At 45.1% G+C, this 16,701-nt stretch overlaps 1 protein-coding gene across 3 annotated transcripts in view; it reads left to right on the plus strand.

Moving 5' to 3' along the window:
• The window catches only part of LOC142585017 (sodium-coupled monocarboxylate transporter 2-like), a 46,612-nt gene that overhangs the window by 9,792 nt on the left and 20,119 nt on the right, over nucleotides 1-16,701 (plus strand). The window contains exons 4-9 of one of the 3 annotated variants that reach the window (XM_075695449.1): nucleotides 3,026-3,077; nucleotides 4,926-4,993; nucleotides 8,694-8,774; nucleotides 10,428-10,501; nucleotides 11,683-11,823; nucleotides 11,932-12,061. In XM_075695449.1, the coding sequence (XP_075551564.1) occupies nucleotides 3,026-3,077; nucleotides 4,926-4,993; nucleotides 8,694-8,774; nucleotides 10,428-10,501; nucleotides 11,683-11,823; nucleotides 11,932-12,061 (546 nt within the window). The remainder of the gene's footprint in view (nucleotides 1-3,025; nucleotides 3,078-4,925; nucleotides 4,994-8,693; nucleotides 8,775-10,427; nucleotides 10,502-11,682; nucleotides 11,824-11,931; nucleotides 12,062-16,701) is intronic. The other 2 variants (XM_075695451.1, XM_075695450.1) reach the window with 2 other exon arrangements.

Raw genomic sequence — 16,701 nt, forward strand, 5'->3', positions numbered from 1 at the left:
ATTTCCTAGGTGCTTAATGTAAACTGCCTTGTGTTTTTAAATATTTACACACGAATAAAGCTAGAACATAGCCATAATATTTTTGAATTTTTAAAAGCTCTTTGATGTAGTTCCTCACGACGATTTAACTTGTAAATTAGAATTTTTTAGTCTTTTAACCTTTATCCTGTCCTGGCTTTTCATCTACTTCACGCGTTGAAAACAGTAAGTACGCAGTGATTGATGGGCGGCAGTCCAATTCTCTTTCAGTAACCTCTGCCGTGCCTCAGGGCAGTCTGCTCGGCCCACTACTATTTCTAATTTATTGTAACAACATAGTAGACGTAATAGATTATCCTGGGGCACGATCGGAGATCTTTGTTCAACACGCGTTCTGTTCAGTTGCTGTAACGTCACAAAGTGGGCAGTATGCAATAATTTGTGAGAACGGGGTGGAGAGAGCAGCCAATCGGCAAGCCGTGAACTCCCGGGAAGTTTACTTCTCTCGTTTGTCGTCTGCTTGCAAAAGGTATACTACAAAATGAAGTATTTATTGTCTTCCAATGAATAAAAGTCTTATTTAAAAATGCATTTTTTTCTTCTGAAGCTTAAACACGTTCTCAAATAGTAATACGTATGACTACTAGAATTTATAACTATTAGTCCCCCTGCGTGGTCCATAGGTGGCGTCGTGCACAGCGAGGAAAAAAACAAAAGAAACGACGGGAACAGTGGCGCACTTTTCAAGAGGCAACAACAACATAACACTTCCACCGCTGTTATTTATTGGTTATGGTGTTGGTCTGTTAAGCCCGAGGTCGCGTGATCAAATCACGGCCACGGCGGCTGCATTTCGATGGAGGCGAAATGCGAAAACACCCGTATACTTAGATTTAGGTGCACGTTACCGCAGCTGGCCAAAATTTTCGGAGTCCCCCCTTTACGGCGTGTCTTATGCTCAGATCGTGGTTTTGGCAGGAAAAGCCCCATAATTTTTCTAACATTCCACTGGCTCGCTGGCACCCGATGATGGAGTCGAGTTCGCCGCACAACCAACGCACTGTTTGTTTCGAGGAACGCCGGAATTCGCTTTCTGTCATCTCTTCAAACGAGTTTCGCACCTCCAACCGCTCTCCTTCCTCCTCAAGCAACGCCAACGCCACAGCCGAAGTTCCCCTCGCAAGCGCCATTTTCTAGAATTAGACTATGAATTGGATCCGAACGTGACATTCCGCGGCCGCAGCCACCGTTTGGATCCAATCCAATCCACCAGACGCATCATGCGAAGCCGGTCTCGTAACGAGTGTATGGTCGCTCCAACTTCACAACTCCCGCCCCGTTCGGCTCCTAGCAGATGACGTGCTCGGTCGCAAGATGACTGACTGGAGCGCGTCGTCATTTTGACGTCACCAAACGAACAACGATCTCCGATCGCACCCCTGTTAATAATCGTCTGTTCGATGATGACTGTATCGTTTCTAACGATATTAATACAGTGAATGACCAACTATCACCTAATTTAGCCTTAAACAAAATTATTGAGTGGAGCAACAAGTGGGGAATGAAACTCAACTCTGATGAATATGTGCTTCTGCGTATAACAAACAAAAACGTACCCCTTTAGTTTTCTCATTATAATGGCCAAGGGCCCTTGGTCGAAGTGAGCGAGCACAAGTATCTTGGAATTACAATTACTAACAACCTAAATTGGAACAGCCACATTGTTAGCACCGCCTCTTTGGCTTCTAGAAAACGAGTCTATTTCTCCATAGGCATAAACATGCATAACATGAAGTGAAATCATTAGTCTATACCACTTTCGTTCAACCCAAATTGGAATATTCGTTTCTTATTTGGGACCAGTTTACAAAAATCAACATTAACGCCCTTCAAAGGATACAGAGAAGAGCCATATACGTTTTATTTCTTCCGAATACGACCGAGTAGAGTGTATAACAATTATTGCGCACTAATTATTTTCACACACTTTAAACAAGGCGTAAAAAAGTAAGACTGAAGTTCCTTTACTCCTTAATAAACCGTAAATTGCCTTTAAATTCTAGTCCATACATAAGTCTTTCTGCATCTAGGAAAACTCGTGATTCCCACCCTCTCCCCCTCCCCCCTACGTTGCCAGAACAAACCTCTTTAAATTTTAATTCTTTCTTCTAACTATAGATGAATGGAACCTCATACTTTTCCATCATCTCAACTCACCTGAATCAATTCAAACTCATATTATCAGTACCTCCTAAGTAGCATTGCTGTTTTCTGCTGGTTTGGTTGCTTTCTTAAGTTCTATATTTTGCAATTCTGCCTTTTGTACTCGTCTTCTTATGTGTTACCTTGCCCCCTTCTGCTCGCGCCACACGGCCTGCAGTATGATGCAAATAAGTGAAATGAAATAAAATAAAGAAATCTGCGTTTTTCATAGTTCTTTTTTTTTAATTTTCAATGTAAGGTAGCATGAAGTGGGCTGATGCGATTTCCAAATGCGTTTTGTTTCTTGGACTCGAAACCCCCTTCTTGGCTGTCAACGCAGACTGTCCCCAATGCTGGCCAGAGTTGGAACACACTCCTAGTGTTGTGACCTGACCGATTTTCGGCAGGTACAACCGGTTTTTGTGAATATCGGTGCCCTGTAGCCGGTTATAGGCCGCCGCATCGGCACACCGTTTCCCGGTTTTCCAGCTATTCCTAAATTGGCACACTATACTGCAGGACAAGTCGTTGGACGGGCTGGTGCTTGCCTAAAAATATAACGTAGCGCCAAACACAACTATAATGAAAGGCGCGTAGACAGGCGTCTCCGGTATTTGTGATGTTCGTGACGAGTGTCGATATGCCTTCTTTTTTTTGTGATTGTGCCCTTTAGCTGCATTATATCTTTAAGCAGGTACGTTTTATAAAACAGCGCAAGGGCTCTCTCTGGCGTTCACTACACGCAGCAGACATAGCCATCGTTTGTAACATCTATATCTGACTAACCGGTACAACTTTGCGTGCACACACAACGGATCTGCTCAATTCTCACTCGATTTTACAGCTGCTTTACATGGGCGTTGTGCTCTACGGCCCTGCGCTGGCTCTTGGATCGGGTAAGGGTAACTTCTTCATTTTTCCTAAAGTCGAATAATACACGACTCAGAGTGTGCTGAAGTCATCGGGGGGTAGGGATGGATAGATAACCTTGGTACTATCGTAGCACGGCTATTGCTCAACAAACTTGAGATTTCAAACTGTAGAACATAATTTGCCATAAGGACAATGTTATTCTTAACGAAAGCTGATCTATGCCATGTTCCGCCGACGCTTACAAGCAGTTCAAGTTAGACATCCTCTCGTTTCAAGCAAAGCAGGGCTTTAGATTTGGCCTTTTCAAGCCCTTCTGTCATAGTTTGGACACTGGTTCTTCCGATAAACTCTAATGTGTTCTCCTCCATTTGCACGATAATAAACCCTCAACTCTTCCACTGTTACAAATGTGGATGTCATCCTTACTGCTGCTTTTAGCTGTTTATTTTCCTTCCTTTCCCTACTTTTACTGCCCGCCTCTTCGCAAAGCCTTCCTGCCCCATTCCTCCTTACACAACGAAAGTAGCACGTAAGCACGGGAAGTATCATGATTTTGTCACACTGTCTTGTTCGGCTAAACTGTATTCCAGCCCTGATTACCACCAAGTCCAGTGCTCTGGCCTTTCCAAAATATATAACTAGCTAGCGCACCATATTGGTTACTCTATTCCAGAAAAACAGCAACTTACGGGTAACCAAACGTTGCTTGAATCATATGTATGTATCCTTTTCAAGGAGTTAAACGCTCTATTTTGTGGCAAGTACTACAAGTGCCACGCCACTAGTGTGAATAAAGCTGAGTTCTTGCATTAGTTATGCTATCGTCAAAGCCCTAAAGGTAGCATTTTTCTTCTTCGTTTTTCCTATAGCCCTATTGACACTCCGAAACATCGCGGTTACTTCCGTTGAAAGATGCTGGGGATGAAAATTCTGAAATCATAAAACGTTAATCAGGAAAATTTGTTTGCGCGATACTTCCAGAATTAAAAAACGAAAGCAAGAAAATAAAAGAAAGCCTGATTGTCCAGACAGCTGAGCTGAGACAGTGTGTGTCGAAAGCTATTGGCTGCTCATTCGCTAACCCGTTGTTGAAGTATCAGACCAGTCTGGTGATGATCTTATGCTTCCAAGGCACCCTTAGCCACGCAATCCAGCCCAGCATGAAGACGGAAAAGCTTCCAAAGAGCAAAAAGTAGGCCGGAACTTAGCAGCACTAACCACTAATTCTCTAAGTTTGCGATAGCATACTTACAGAGTTAGTGGTTAGCGCGTGCGTCACGTTGTCACGTGCGTTAGGCACGATAGCATACTTAAAATTCGATTACTCGCCAAGTGTGCGTGCGTGCGTCACAGGCGAGCTTCCACATTCTCTCATCAAAGTGACGTTTCTATACTTCGTATCTCTTACAAACTCGCGATTTTCATGCACACAGTGACAGGGTCGCGTACACTCAGCCCACCTGGAGTTTTTTTGTTGTTGTTGTTGTTGTTGTTAGATTCCTCCAACGTGGATGAAGTCCCCCTACAATGCTATAAAAAAATTCGTGAACGATGGTTGTAGTGAATCTCTGTCTTCCAGCACAGCAGCCTGTTGACCTAACCATTAGGCCACTATCACACGTATGCTTCACCTGTGCCAAAGGAAATCTTCGAAACGTCGGTCGTGTGCAAGTTTCTCGCATTATATATATATATATATATATATATATATATATATATATATATATATATATATATATATATATATATATATATATATATATATATATATATATATATATATATATATATTTGTCATAGGAGAGTTATATCCCCGTAGAGGGTTATATATGATGCTACCGCCTGACAATACCGCTCCATTTGTCTTACAGTGACTGGCATACCAGTATGGTCATCCATCCTCCTTAACGGCTTCGTATGCACATTCTACACAGCCATAGTAAGTGCTGGCAGTAAGTATACTACGCAAGGCTCGAAGAGTCTTCTGCTATTCAGAACAAAGTTCAGTTTGTGTAGTACAGATAATTGCTATTTTAGCGTTATCGAACACGTATATCCTGCTTGACTGGGGGAAAGCGGGCTAAAATAACTAGCCCGTATGTTTCTTCTCGTTTGTTTTTCTTATCATATTCTGCTTGCATAACTGCTCACACCCGCCGCGGTGGCTTAGCGGCTACGGTGCTGCGCTGCTACGCACGAGGTCGCGGGATCAAATACCGGCTGCGGCGGCCGCATTTCGACGGGGGCGTAATGAAAAAACGCCCGTGCATTGCGAGCACGTGAAAGGATCCCCTGCTGGTATTGAAAACCCCAGAATTGAATTCAATAAATGTTCAGCCCGAACAAAGTAATAATGCTTGCTGTTACATTCTTGTGGTGGCGCGTGGCTTAGAAGACGAAAAAAAAAAGGAGAGACAGTGAAGCGGCCAACTGTTTAATGACAGTCCCAGGAACAAACAAAAGACTTTCCAGCACGCGCAGCAGGGTCATGATGTTGCGCAGAAAACGGTCGCGACAGGTGTCGTTCTAAAAACCCGTTTCAGCCAATATAAGACGAAAGATGTGTCGCTGACACGCGATGATCCTTCTTTTTTTTTATGAGAAGCTCCCAAAGTTTTATTTTGGTTTGGTCTTTGCTGTTGCCGAGAGCCTTAATTTGTGCAAAGCGTGACGCACATAACTGGCACTGCATCGCGCATTAATTGTCACTTCTTTTTTTTTAATCCCGTTAGCATGTTCACTCAGTCTATCATTGACAAAACACCCGTTTGTCCAATATAGGACTTGTCGTAGCTTAGGGTAGATTTCGTACACTATTCGCCTCAACACAGAGCCTAAACCACATGCCAAAACAGGACTGCATGCTTCAGCACCAACGTGCCCACGAAGACATTGCATTGTATTATTGGTCAACGTGGCGAAGGAAAGCCTGGCTAAAGTGACCAGTCCACCGGCAGGCTTTACTGAAATATGGACTGTACGCTCTTTCCTAACTTTTGCGGATAGCAAAGTTAGATCATTACGTCCTCACATTTTACCTGATATTAGATCTACGAGTGCGAGAAGTAGGGATGTAGAGGAACATGCATTTCTTTCTTGAAAGTGTAGGGGAACAAATTTTTTCGCTTACCGATGCTTTGTTTTTAGGGAAATTTTGCACAAAGATAACATTTTATAGTCCGGATCGTTAAATTTAGCAGTTGACGCAGTTACTTGCCTGGTTGTTAAGAAAAAAATGGAAAGTTTACTTTGTGTATAGAAAAATGGGCTGCTGCTGCGAAGCCATACATTTGTTTCGCCGTCTGTTGGCAGCTGCGGAAAGCAGCCGTAGAAAGCGTAAGACTTTCATGCACTTATTAGGGGGAAGTACGGCGCGAATTTCTACGGGAGCTGCAAGCAGTGTGATTCAGCGAGCGTGGGTACACTGTGGCATGGTAGCGATGGTTAGTACATGGGCGTGCCAAAACTTCGTCCTTCCATGGCTTGCACAAGTTCATCTATTGGCCATCATTCCCATGGTGGCTGCACGATCACAGCACTACAGTTCCCTCGAGCGATTACTGTAGGAAGCTATATGGCTGAAGGAGGGTTGCCACATGTTGCCTGCACCGCTAGAGCACGCAGCAACCTTGCCGCAACGGCTTCTTTCTGTAGCCGCCGACAGCGGGGGACAAGTTTATGCTGTCTCCCCCATCGACGAAGGTAGCATTTTCGCTTATATATATATATATATATATATATATATATATATATATATATACACGCAAGTAACTGTAAAGTGTTGTTACATTAGACGACCTGGACCATAAAATGTGATCCGAATGTAAGAATACATTAATAATACCCCAACGATAAGCGCAATATCTTTTCTTTTTTTGCGATTTTAAAGGAAGAACGCACGTGCCCACATGAGTCAAAGCACACGACAGAAAGAAAACAATTGCTTTGCTTATGCATTTTTGTCCTGACACACTACAGACTTCTGTTGAGAAAAGTGAGCAGGGGGCAGGGAATAGCGTGAACAATCAAGTTGTGGAATTTATTATACCGCATATGTTATGTCCGTTTTTTTTTATTGTCACGGGTATCGCAAACTACTCGCTACTAAACTTCAATAAAAATTGCAAAATTAAAATTTTTATTTTTTTATCGTGCTTCTGAGAGCTTTTTCACATTAAGTGTGTCAAGCAAAAGAAGTGTCTGCGTAAAGGAAACAATTCAGGACCTAAATAGTCAGCACAATAAGATTATTGTACATAATTTTACTGAAACGACTACTATACTCTATTAGTATAACAATTTAAGAATGAGTAAGAATTTTGCACTCTATTATAAACCGTTTACTATACCTAGCTGCTAGCTCATTTTGTACTCTTACTCCGGTTCTGTTCTTGCATATGCAAATTGCTTTCGCACAGTAGTGTCTAAAGGAGCATGCAACACGCGCAGATTATACCGTTTACATTTTGGGACATGCATAAAAGCTGCAACACCAGTGAGGTAGTGGTGTGAACAGTGCTAAATTATTTTTGCCGCTTTTAGTTTCGTTTTGAAACTCAAGTGAAGCGAAACGACCTACGCTTCAGTGAGGACCAGTGCAAGAGAGAGAAATTAAAGAAGCACAGAGCGCGAACGCATGCAGATATTTTTAAGAGGGCTGAGCTGCAGGACACAGCTTCAGCATCCTTGTGTGAATGTGCCACAGCTGACTCGCAGACAACTGCTTGTATCATACGAGGGGGATAATGCCGCCCGACCGCGGATGTCTAGGGTCACTTACTTAGGGCAGCTATACAGTGACCGCGGATCCAGATCATGAGACTGAAATAATCAGAAGACTAAGAATGGGCTGGGGTGCGTTTGGCAGGCATTCTCAGATCGTGAACAGAAGGTTGCCATTATCCCTCAATAGAAAAGTCTATAACAGCTGTGTCTTACCAGTACTCACGTACGGGGCAGAAACCTGGAGGCTTACGAAAATGGTTCTACCTAAATTGAGGATGATGCAACGAGCTATGGAAAGAAGAATGAGGGGTGTAACCTTAATGGATAAGAAAAGAGCAGACTGGGTGAGGGAACAAACGCGAGTTAATGACATCTTAGTTGAAACCAAGAAAAAGAAATGGGCATGGGCAGGACATGTAATGAGGAGGGAAGATAACCGATGGTCATTAAGGGTTACGGACTGGATTCCAAGGGAAGGGAAGCGTAGCAGGGGGCGGCAGAAAGTTAGGTGGGAGGATAAGATTAAGAAGTTCGCAGGGACGACATGGCCACAATTAGCACATGACCGCGGTAGTTGGAGAAGTATGGGAGAGGCCTAAATTTGCCCTGCATTGGGCGTAGCCATGATGATGATGATGATGGCTCTATAATAATTTTGACCACGTGCTAAGGGCTGGCGCAAGGGAGTTGGACCAGTTTTCACACCACGACGAGCAGTCGATGTAATGAAGTCGGGCGGGACGCGGGATGAACCGCATACTCTCGTGCGCCGTCTTCAGCCACACGAGGCTACGACAGAAATAGCGCAGCTTGGCAACCGGAGTCAGCAGGATCCCCTAGCGCGAACTGCATAGGCAGCTGACACTAACGTACTATGTACTACGAGGGCGGTACAATGGTGGCACTATGCGCAGGGCGGCATCAAAGCTGTCATCTGGACTGACGTGGTTCAAATGGTGCTCATGTTCGCCGGATACATCATGGTCATTGTGTCGGTGAGTCTCGCTTGAATTGTTGTTGTCGCATGACATAAGGTTCTCGTGCAAATCACGCCGCAGATCATCACAGCTGCACATGACATGTGCCACTTAGGGCCCGTTTGCTGTGAGAAGTTGTTCCGTAACGCTATTCATTTCTGTTGGTCTCGCGCCGATACTACTCACAGCAGCGGCACGGCTTCGTGTAGCTATACAATTTGTATAGCTATACAATTTCAAAGATGTATAGCTACAAAATGAAGCCCCCGCGATGCGAAAATGAGCGTAATTCTACCGTTATTACCCATTACCCATTACTTCAGTTTTGTTTGCCAGCGACTTATTTATGGATTTTTTTTATTTTTGTGCACCGAGAAATTGCGCTCAACGATAAAGAGGAAGCTTTAGCTCGGGCCCATTTCCGACGCGGCCTATTCAAGTAGATGGGAAACGCAGAAACGCTTTTCTGAGATAACCACTGGACCGATTTTAATGAAATGTGCTGCGTTTGAGAGAGAAAGGTTAAATCTACTGACTGTTGGAAGCGGAACTTAAATTTAGGGCCTGCATTTTGTTCAAAAGATCTTCAAAAATTCGAAAGCTAAGAAATAGAAGCACAAAGCTTACAAATTAATAACTCTGCGTCAAGAACAGATATCGCGGTCCTGTAAACGGCACCCATTAGAACATTCGAAATGGACAAATTCGATATGTCAATTTATATCTTACGTGAATTCGTTACGTTGTGTGCAAGGGTTCTGCAAAAGGTGTATTTGGATATTACAAATTTTTTCGAGATTCATGTGTAACATATCAATTCTGTCCGCTTTGGATGTATTATTAGATGCAATTCACATAATTGCGATAAAATGTTGATTGCTGAGTTAGACAGCTGTAAATTTGATAGCCTCGTTTTCTGAAAATTTGCGATTCTATTCAATTTTTATTAAAAATTGACGACCTCAATGGAAAATTCGAAAGGAACAGTCACTACATTTTAAGCTTTTGTTTTAAATGCAACAAACCTCGTCAAGGTGGTTGCAGTGGTTGCCGAGAAAAACGGATTTTCCTTTTACATGCATTTAGATAGGAGCACCCGAGCTAAAGCTTCCTCTTAAGACAGAAACAGAACAGTAGAGCTGACTATCAAGTGAAAGTGTGTTTCGAAAGGAATGACATACATAGCATTGTTGACACAAACGGAATGCCAACCAGAAAAAATAAAGAGGAGTTTAACTTTAAGGAAATATCGTCTTCCATAATGCACTTCTGTTTACCAAGCAGGATGCCGGGAAAGCACAAGCCTACTTTCGTTTTAGCAGCCGTATCTCGAATCACATGACACAGGGCGTTTTCTTCCTTAGTTCCCGCGGGTATAGCCAGAGAGTCAACACATTGACATTTTTCAGTCGGGCTTATTTCCCTGGTTGAAGCCTTCCTGCAGCAGACATCACACATGCATACACGAGCAAGTGCATTTCAATCAAAGCTATTTATTTCTCTGTTTCTTTCTTTATTTCTTAAAATAACTTAGTAATTATAATACTAATAATTCTTAGTAATAATAAATAATAATGATAAGAGCAATCCCAATCGCGAAGATGCACTGGGAAAACAAAGCGCAAGACCTTCTATGTGTGTTCACATCGAAGTGTGCTGTTTCATTCGCAGGGCCTGCAGCATTTGGGAGGCTTTGAAAACATGTGGCGGATCGCCAGCGATGGAGGTCGAGTTATATTTGTCAAGTAAGATCACAGTAAGCTGCAAACACATTGATGCTGAATAAAAAAACTATGCAGACAAAGACATTGCAAATACTGGCACAAAATCCCGTCCCCACAATGCTTGAAAGGTTCCCAACAATTCACGGGCCGCAAGAGCATTGCAGAGGTTGCGCAACAAATGTGAAGCCTTTACGTTTCTATGTAACAAGATTGCTCCGCACAATATGTCTACATGTGCAAAAAAGAGGAGGAACGAACTGTACTACCCGTCTACAACATACGTGCCCTTATTTCTCTGCGCTCGAACATAAAAGCGGGTTATTTCTTTACGTAAATTTAGTTCTTTCAGGGAAAGATTGGGTGGGGGAGGGCGATACAAACACGGCAGTGTACCGTGCATTGGCTGCACATTAATGAACCCCAGGCGGTCAAAATTAATCCGGAGTACCCCACTAATGCTTGCCTCACAATCATATTATGATTGTGGCACGTAAAACCAAAGAATTTAATTATTTCTTTCAGCGAAGCTTACTTCGAGATTATTTGACGCCGGCAAAAACGAGTAATAGGAGTCGCATAATATTATAGGGCCTGGGTACTCGACATGATCGAGCTTCGGGATGACTCAAACCAACCCGCGTTCCAAGAGGCACTCGGATCGGATCGACCATACCGTAGCGCTTAGGAAAACAAGAGAAAGACACTCCTCGTAACATTTCTCATCTAGATGCTGGATGTCATTGCGGTCATCTTGGTCCACCAAAAATTCCTTGTATAATAAGACCGCGTCAGGCTGCGTGGTTCAGACTTGTAACTAACACACGCACACGCCATGCCGCAAGCTGTCTATGTGGGCCCATACCAACGCGCCCACGCCCCCCCCCCCCACACACACACAAACAAACACACACGCGCGCGTGCGTACGCTATGACGCTCAGTTAGCGTCGATCAGCTTGAATCGGTGAGCAGTGCAGTAAGCGGGAGAACATACTTGTAACAATATGCGCGTAAGTATTCACCCAAAGATGACAAGTAGATGAAGAAATCGGTGAAATATACAAAAAAGACGTAACAATCCCAAATGAAGGGAACCGTTGCGACATTTGCAAAATCAATCTAGTAATTTCGAATCGATTCAGCTGGCCTAAGGTTTACATAAACGAAATCAACACCGTTTGGCGTCACCGCTCGGACTTTTCAGCTTCAGCACGAGCGTGTACGATACCTACACCTCGTGGAACGTGCTGCTCGGCTATACGGTCATCTGGATGGTCACCTACTGCGCGAGCCAGACGCAGGTGCAGCGTTACTCCAGCATGAAGTCGCTCAAGCGAGCGCGCAGGTTGGTGGCAGCGCTGGCGAAATCCAGTGTGCTTTGTTTCGCCTGCACTGGAAATATGAGCCACAGGGAGACTTCTGACGTTGGGTGTCTGTCTGTGTACTTTCCTAGGGCTTTGCTACTCAATATACCTGGCGTTGCTGGGAACCTGCTGTTGTCCGTGCTGTCGGGAATGACACTCTACGCTGTGTACGGTGACTGCGACCCCAGGCTCACCGGTGATATCGACAAGGCCGATCAGGTCAGAGAAAGACTTGCCCTCGAGTGACCTCTTAAATTCTGAATTAGGTGTCAGAACGTTTTGGACACAAGCACCACCATAGAGGCTTATCCGCTCTCTACAGTTCGAATTTCACGAGCCACAAATTTGAGCTCGTAAACAAGAAAGTCAAAGTTGATTTTCTTTTATCATTAAATACCGCAGCCCTTCTCCGTTGGAAGTCTTTTCTTGAAACAATGGTCATTATTATTATTATTATTATTATTATTATTATTATTATTATTATTATTATTATTATTATTATTATTATTATTATTATTATTATTATTATTATTATTATTATTATTATTATTATTATTTGATATGAAAAGGAACATACACACAGAGAGAGGGAAACAGGCAAGGAGCAGGTTGGCAACTGCCACATGGAGGGACACAAAGCCTGTCTACTCTTTAGGAAGTTAAATATAAGCAGTGCGGAAGTAAAGAAAGAAGCAGGACGATCACAGGCCACAAAAACGAAAGTACAGCAATGCCTAAAGTGCGCAAGCAAGAACAGAACGTACACACAGAAACAGAAAAAGAAACGCAATTCACACTAACTACAGAAGCATGTAAAAAGTCAGCTAAGAAATATTTCGTCCCTTGCAAAGCCTGTGACAAACGGGAAGCCAAGCCAGTTTCTTGTAGAAAAGCAAGTAGGGCGCGATGAGCCTGGTCGCGTCGCGCAGCACAGTCACTCAGACACAGGCAATGATCAAGAGTCGTACACTGCCGTCCAAGTACGACATATTCCCGTAGCAGCGACGTGCGCTGCGAAAGGAAAGCAGGACACGCTACCATAAGGTGGTGAAGTGTCTCGCAGGAACCGCGAGAAGCACACGACGGACTGTCTACAAGTCCTTGTCGGTATAAATGTTCAGACACGAGGACACAGCCAACCTTTGAGCAATAGAGCTCTAGCCCAACAAGGCAGGCATCGACTACGAACACGGGGAGGAAAGGATGCTTTTGTAACACTCTGGTCTGGGTGCTGCTTCAGGAGATATCGTCGAATCAACGCACGAGCATCGTCTAGCCTACAGAAAATTTCTGGACAGGCACATTCGTTGTGAGCACGAGATCAAGTCATTCGATCGGCGGCTTCGTTTATCGCGATACCTACAGCCAACGCGGGATAACCACGAAATGTAATTCTGTTGGCAAAGTTATGCTACGCACAACTGGGTGATCAGCGTCACTTCTCTGTAGTCTGCCGAGAGCAGCGCGGGAGTCTGTAAGGATGAGAACCTCCAATCTCCTTAACTCTTCTTGCACGTACTTCTGAGCAACATCAATAGCTACCACGTCCTTAACTACTGATGAGGCTGGATGCGGTATGCGAAGTACCCGTAGGAAGGGCAGAAGAAATCTACAGAGGCGCCTTGGCCATCGCTGTGTACAGATGCGTCCGTAAAAGCTTTCACTTAATCTCCAAATCTTTCGCATAAGTGTGACTGGGCCACTTGGAATAGTGCCGGGACAGGCAGTGCAGACTATTCGTGCATTTCTAGAGTTTCACTATAAACGGGGAATAGACATTTGCCGAAACCTTCCAGGGCTGTAACTGAAGTAGCACCTTCAGAACTGTCAGCATTTGGTTTAGACAATGCCGTCATTGTCCCCATGTCCGAAAATGTGTGCTTAATGAGCCGACTGAGAAGTTCTTGGCCATCTGATGTGCGGTGCGGACGCTCGATGTGACGTAGAGCTCTGTAGCCTGCTTTCAGCCTCGGGGACAACTGACGTGCTTCAGTAAGTGATGGAACTGATTGCGCCTCGCGAGGTAAGCCAGTCAAGACTGGGAGGGCAACCCGATCGTTACGCTCCAGTAGGACTATGAAACTAGGCGGCGAATTGCGTAGGGCTGCCCAACGAAACTCCAACGAATTGCGTAGGGCTGCCCAGGTCTTGCGACGAAGTTTCTCAGTGTACCGGTGTGTGGCTGCATCAAGGCGGTTATACAGCGTTCATCCGGTGTTTCCTTTAGAGCGTTGTGCTCTCCTGTAAACGGAGCGTCGACAGGCGCGTAGTCTCAAAGGCATAAGATCAGGGTTCGGTTTATCTGTGCTCCGCCGTCGGCGTACCGTAGCTTGAAGGCAATCCCTCACCAGCTTGAACAGACTATTATGTGATGGCGCCACTGCGATCAGCTGAAAAAAAAACGTGTCCCAATTTGTCACTGCGTAGTTGGAAGTCCGGTGGCTCGAAGTATGTTGTGGCGTGAACCAAATGGGTAGATGATCTGAGCCCCATGGAACAGCTTCGCATGACCAGGCCAGTTATACATCTCTCGTTGATATCGCAAGGTTTAGGGTGATCTCAAGAAATGGGTGTCCATGCGTGTGTGCGCGTGTGTGCTTGCGTGGCCTTTCATTTTGCGCCACTTCTGAGGAAACAGAAGACCACGCTCTTAACCAGAAAAACCGATACCGGAGGTGCTTTAGTGGTGCATTTACTAGGGTGAAGTCTCCAGCATCAGCAGACCACCGCAACCTTCTCCCCTGCTCCCCCGCTCACATCCCATGGGGTTGACAGAAGGGGAATATCAAGGGGCGTGGAAAAAATCTCATAACTTCTACTTTCGACGACATGAGACAAAATAAACTTAGGCACCTGCTATACGGCTATGTACTAAACGTCGTTGCCGCCACCACCATGTCATCGTCTTGTGATCATACGCACGGTCGCGTCCCCGACATGATTGCCTCCCCACGGACATATGCTTTTTGGTAACTGTTTGCGGAATACTAAACGACGCTAGATAGCCCGCAAAATGCTTCAATTAACACTGATTCCCACAGTGCGTGGGTCCATAACATTTACTGGTGGTGCACGTTTATTTGACAAAAGAAAAAAGTTGGTCAGCTCACCATGGCATTCAACGAGGTGGTTCTCATAGCTAGCTACCATGCCCTGGTCTTGCAAAAAAAAATTGGTATTGTTGGTCGCAAAGCTATAACTGGTCATTTCAAATGAATCAGTGAGCAGTTATTGTTCTAAGTCCTTGGAAGGGCCAGTTTCAATGCTTGAGCGCCGAAACTACGGTGAACATGGACGTACTTGCTGTCAAAACTACACATCTATTCGCACTGTCTTTGCCATATTAGTGAAATACCCTAACATAACCGTAGGTACCTTGATGGGTGGCGATATCTGGTGGCCCTGTCGTAAACCGGAACGCGCTACTAATGTATTTCTACACCTCAATCTCTCCTGAAGAATTATTTAAAGAGTAGCGCTTGTGTTTTTCGTTCCTTCCCGCGTGTGTGAGTTGTCTTATTGTTTCCGCTAATTTTTCTTGCCAGCAATCACTCTCGGATTGATTGCATCAAGCACAGACTGACACGCACAGTACTACTCCGCTGTCCACGGCTTTACGTCCACACGCTGTTAGGTTCACTTCATGCAGCCATGAATGGAACGGGTGCCAAATGCATGAGACACGACGTGCCTAATCGTCACGCTCGTCAATACGAAAAGACTTGTCCGTAGGGCGTGATCGACGGGATTATGCACCAATGCAAATGCTACTCTCCTCTGTTCTCCGCTCGCCACCCCTACGCCAGGGAGTGGTTTCTCTCCGAATTCCTCTGTGTGAGCTGACCCGATGTGACCTGCACTCACCACCTCTACACCAGTGAGTGGTTTCTCTCTGAATGACTCTTTGTGGGCTGACCAGTGTGCTGACAAGGCCCTTTACCAAGAATCAAGCGAGAAAGAAGTTGCCCGGATGGTGTATGGTGTAAGAAGGCCAGTGAGAGGCCACGTGGTCATCTTCTCTGCCCTTGCGTCCAGGGGTACGCACGCAAAAAGTGTCTGCACTTTTTGTCCTGGAGCGCACCGCTCACTCGTAAAGATGTATCAAGATTCTGTTATTTGTTTTTACATCATCTTGTCTTCCCTGCCAGCGGAGACATCTTCCCTGACGTGTCCGGTGGTCACCCTGGTTCGAGCTACAAGCAGACGCTGTTCAAAGTCGCTGAAACACCGTCCAACAACTAGTGGCAGCCATCACAACTGTAAGAGCAAGAAGCCGCAGATTGCAATGAAAATTGCGCAGAAGCCAGCGATTGTCATTTTAAGCGAAAAAGCCCGAACGATCGAGCAAGTAAATGCTCGAACGAACGAACGAGCGAGCGAGCGAACGAACGAACGAACGAACGAACGAACGAACGAACGAACGAACGAACGAACGAACGAACGAGCGAACGAACGAACGAACGAACGAACGAACGAACGAACGAGCGAGCGAGCGAGCGAACGAACGAACGAACGAACGAACGAACGAACGAACGAACGAGCGAGCGAGCGAACGAGCGAGCGAGCGAACGAACGAACGAACGAACGAACGAACGAACGAACGAACGAGCGAACGAACGAACGAACGAACGAACGAGCGAACGAACGAACGAACGAACGAACGAGCGAACGAACGAACGAACGAACGAGCGAGCGAGCGAACGAACGAGCGAGCGAGCGAACGAGCGAGCGAGCGAGCGAACGAACGAACGAACGAACGAGCGAGCGAGCGAACGAACGAGCGAACGAACGAACGAACGAACGAGCGAACGAACGAACGAACGAACGAGCGAGCGAACGAACGAACGAACGAATGAACG

Source organism: Dermacentor variabilis, chromosome 6 (genome assembly GCF_050947875.1).
Source record: "Dermacentor variabilis isolate Ectoservices chromosome 6, ASM5094787v1, whole genome shotgun sequence".
Lineage (NCBI taxonomy): Eukaryota > Metazoa > Arthropoda > Arachnida > Ixodida > Ixodidae > Dermacentor > Dermacentor variabilis.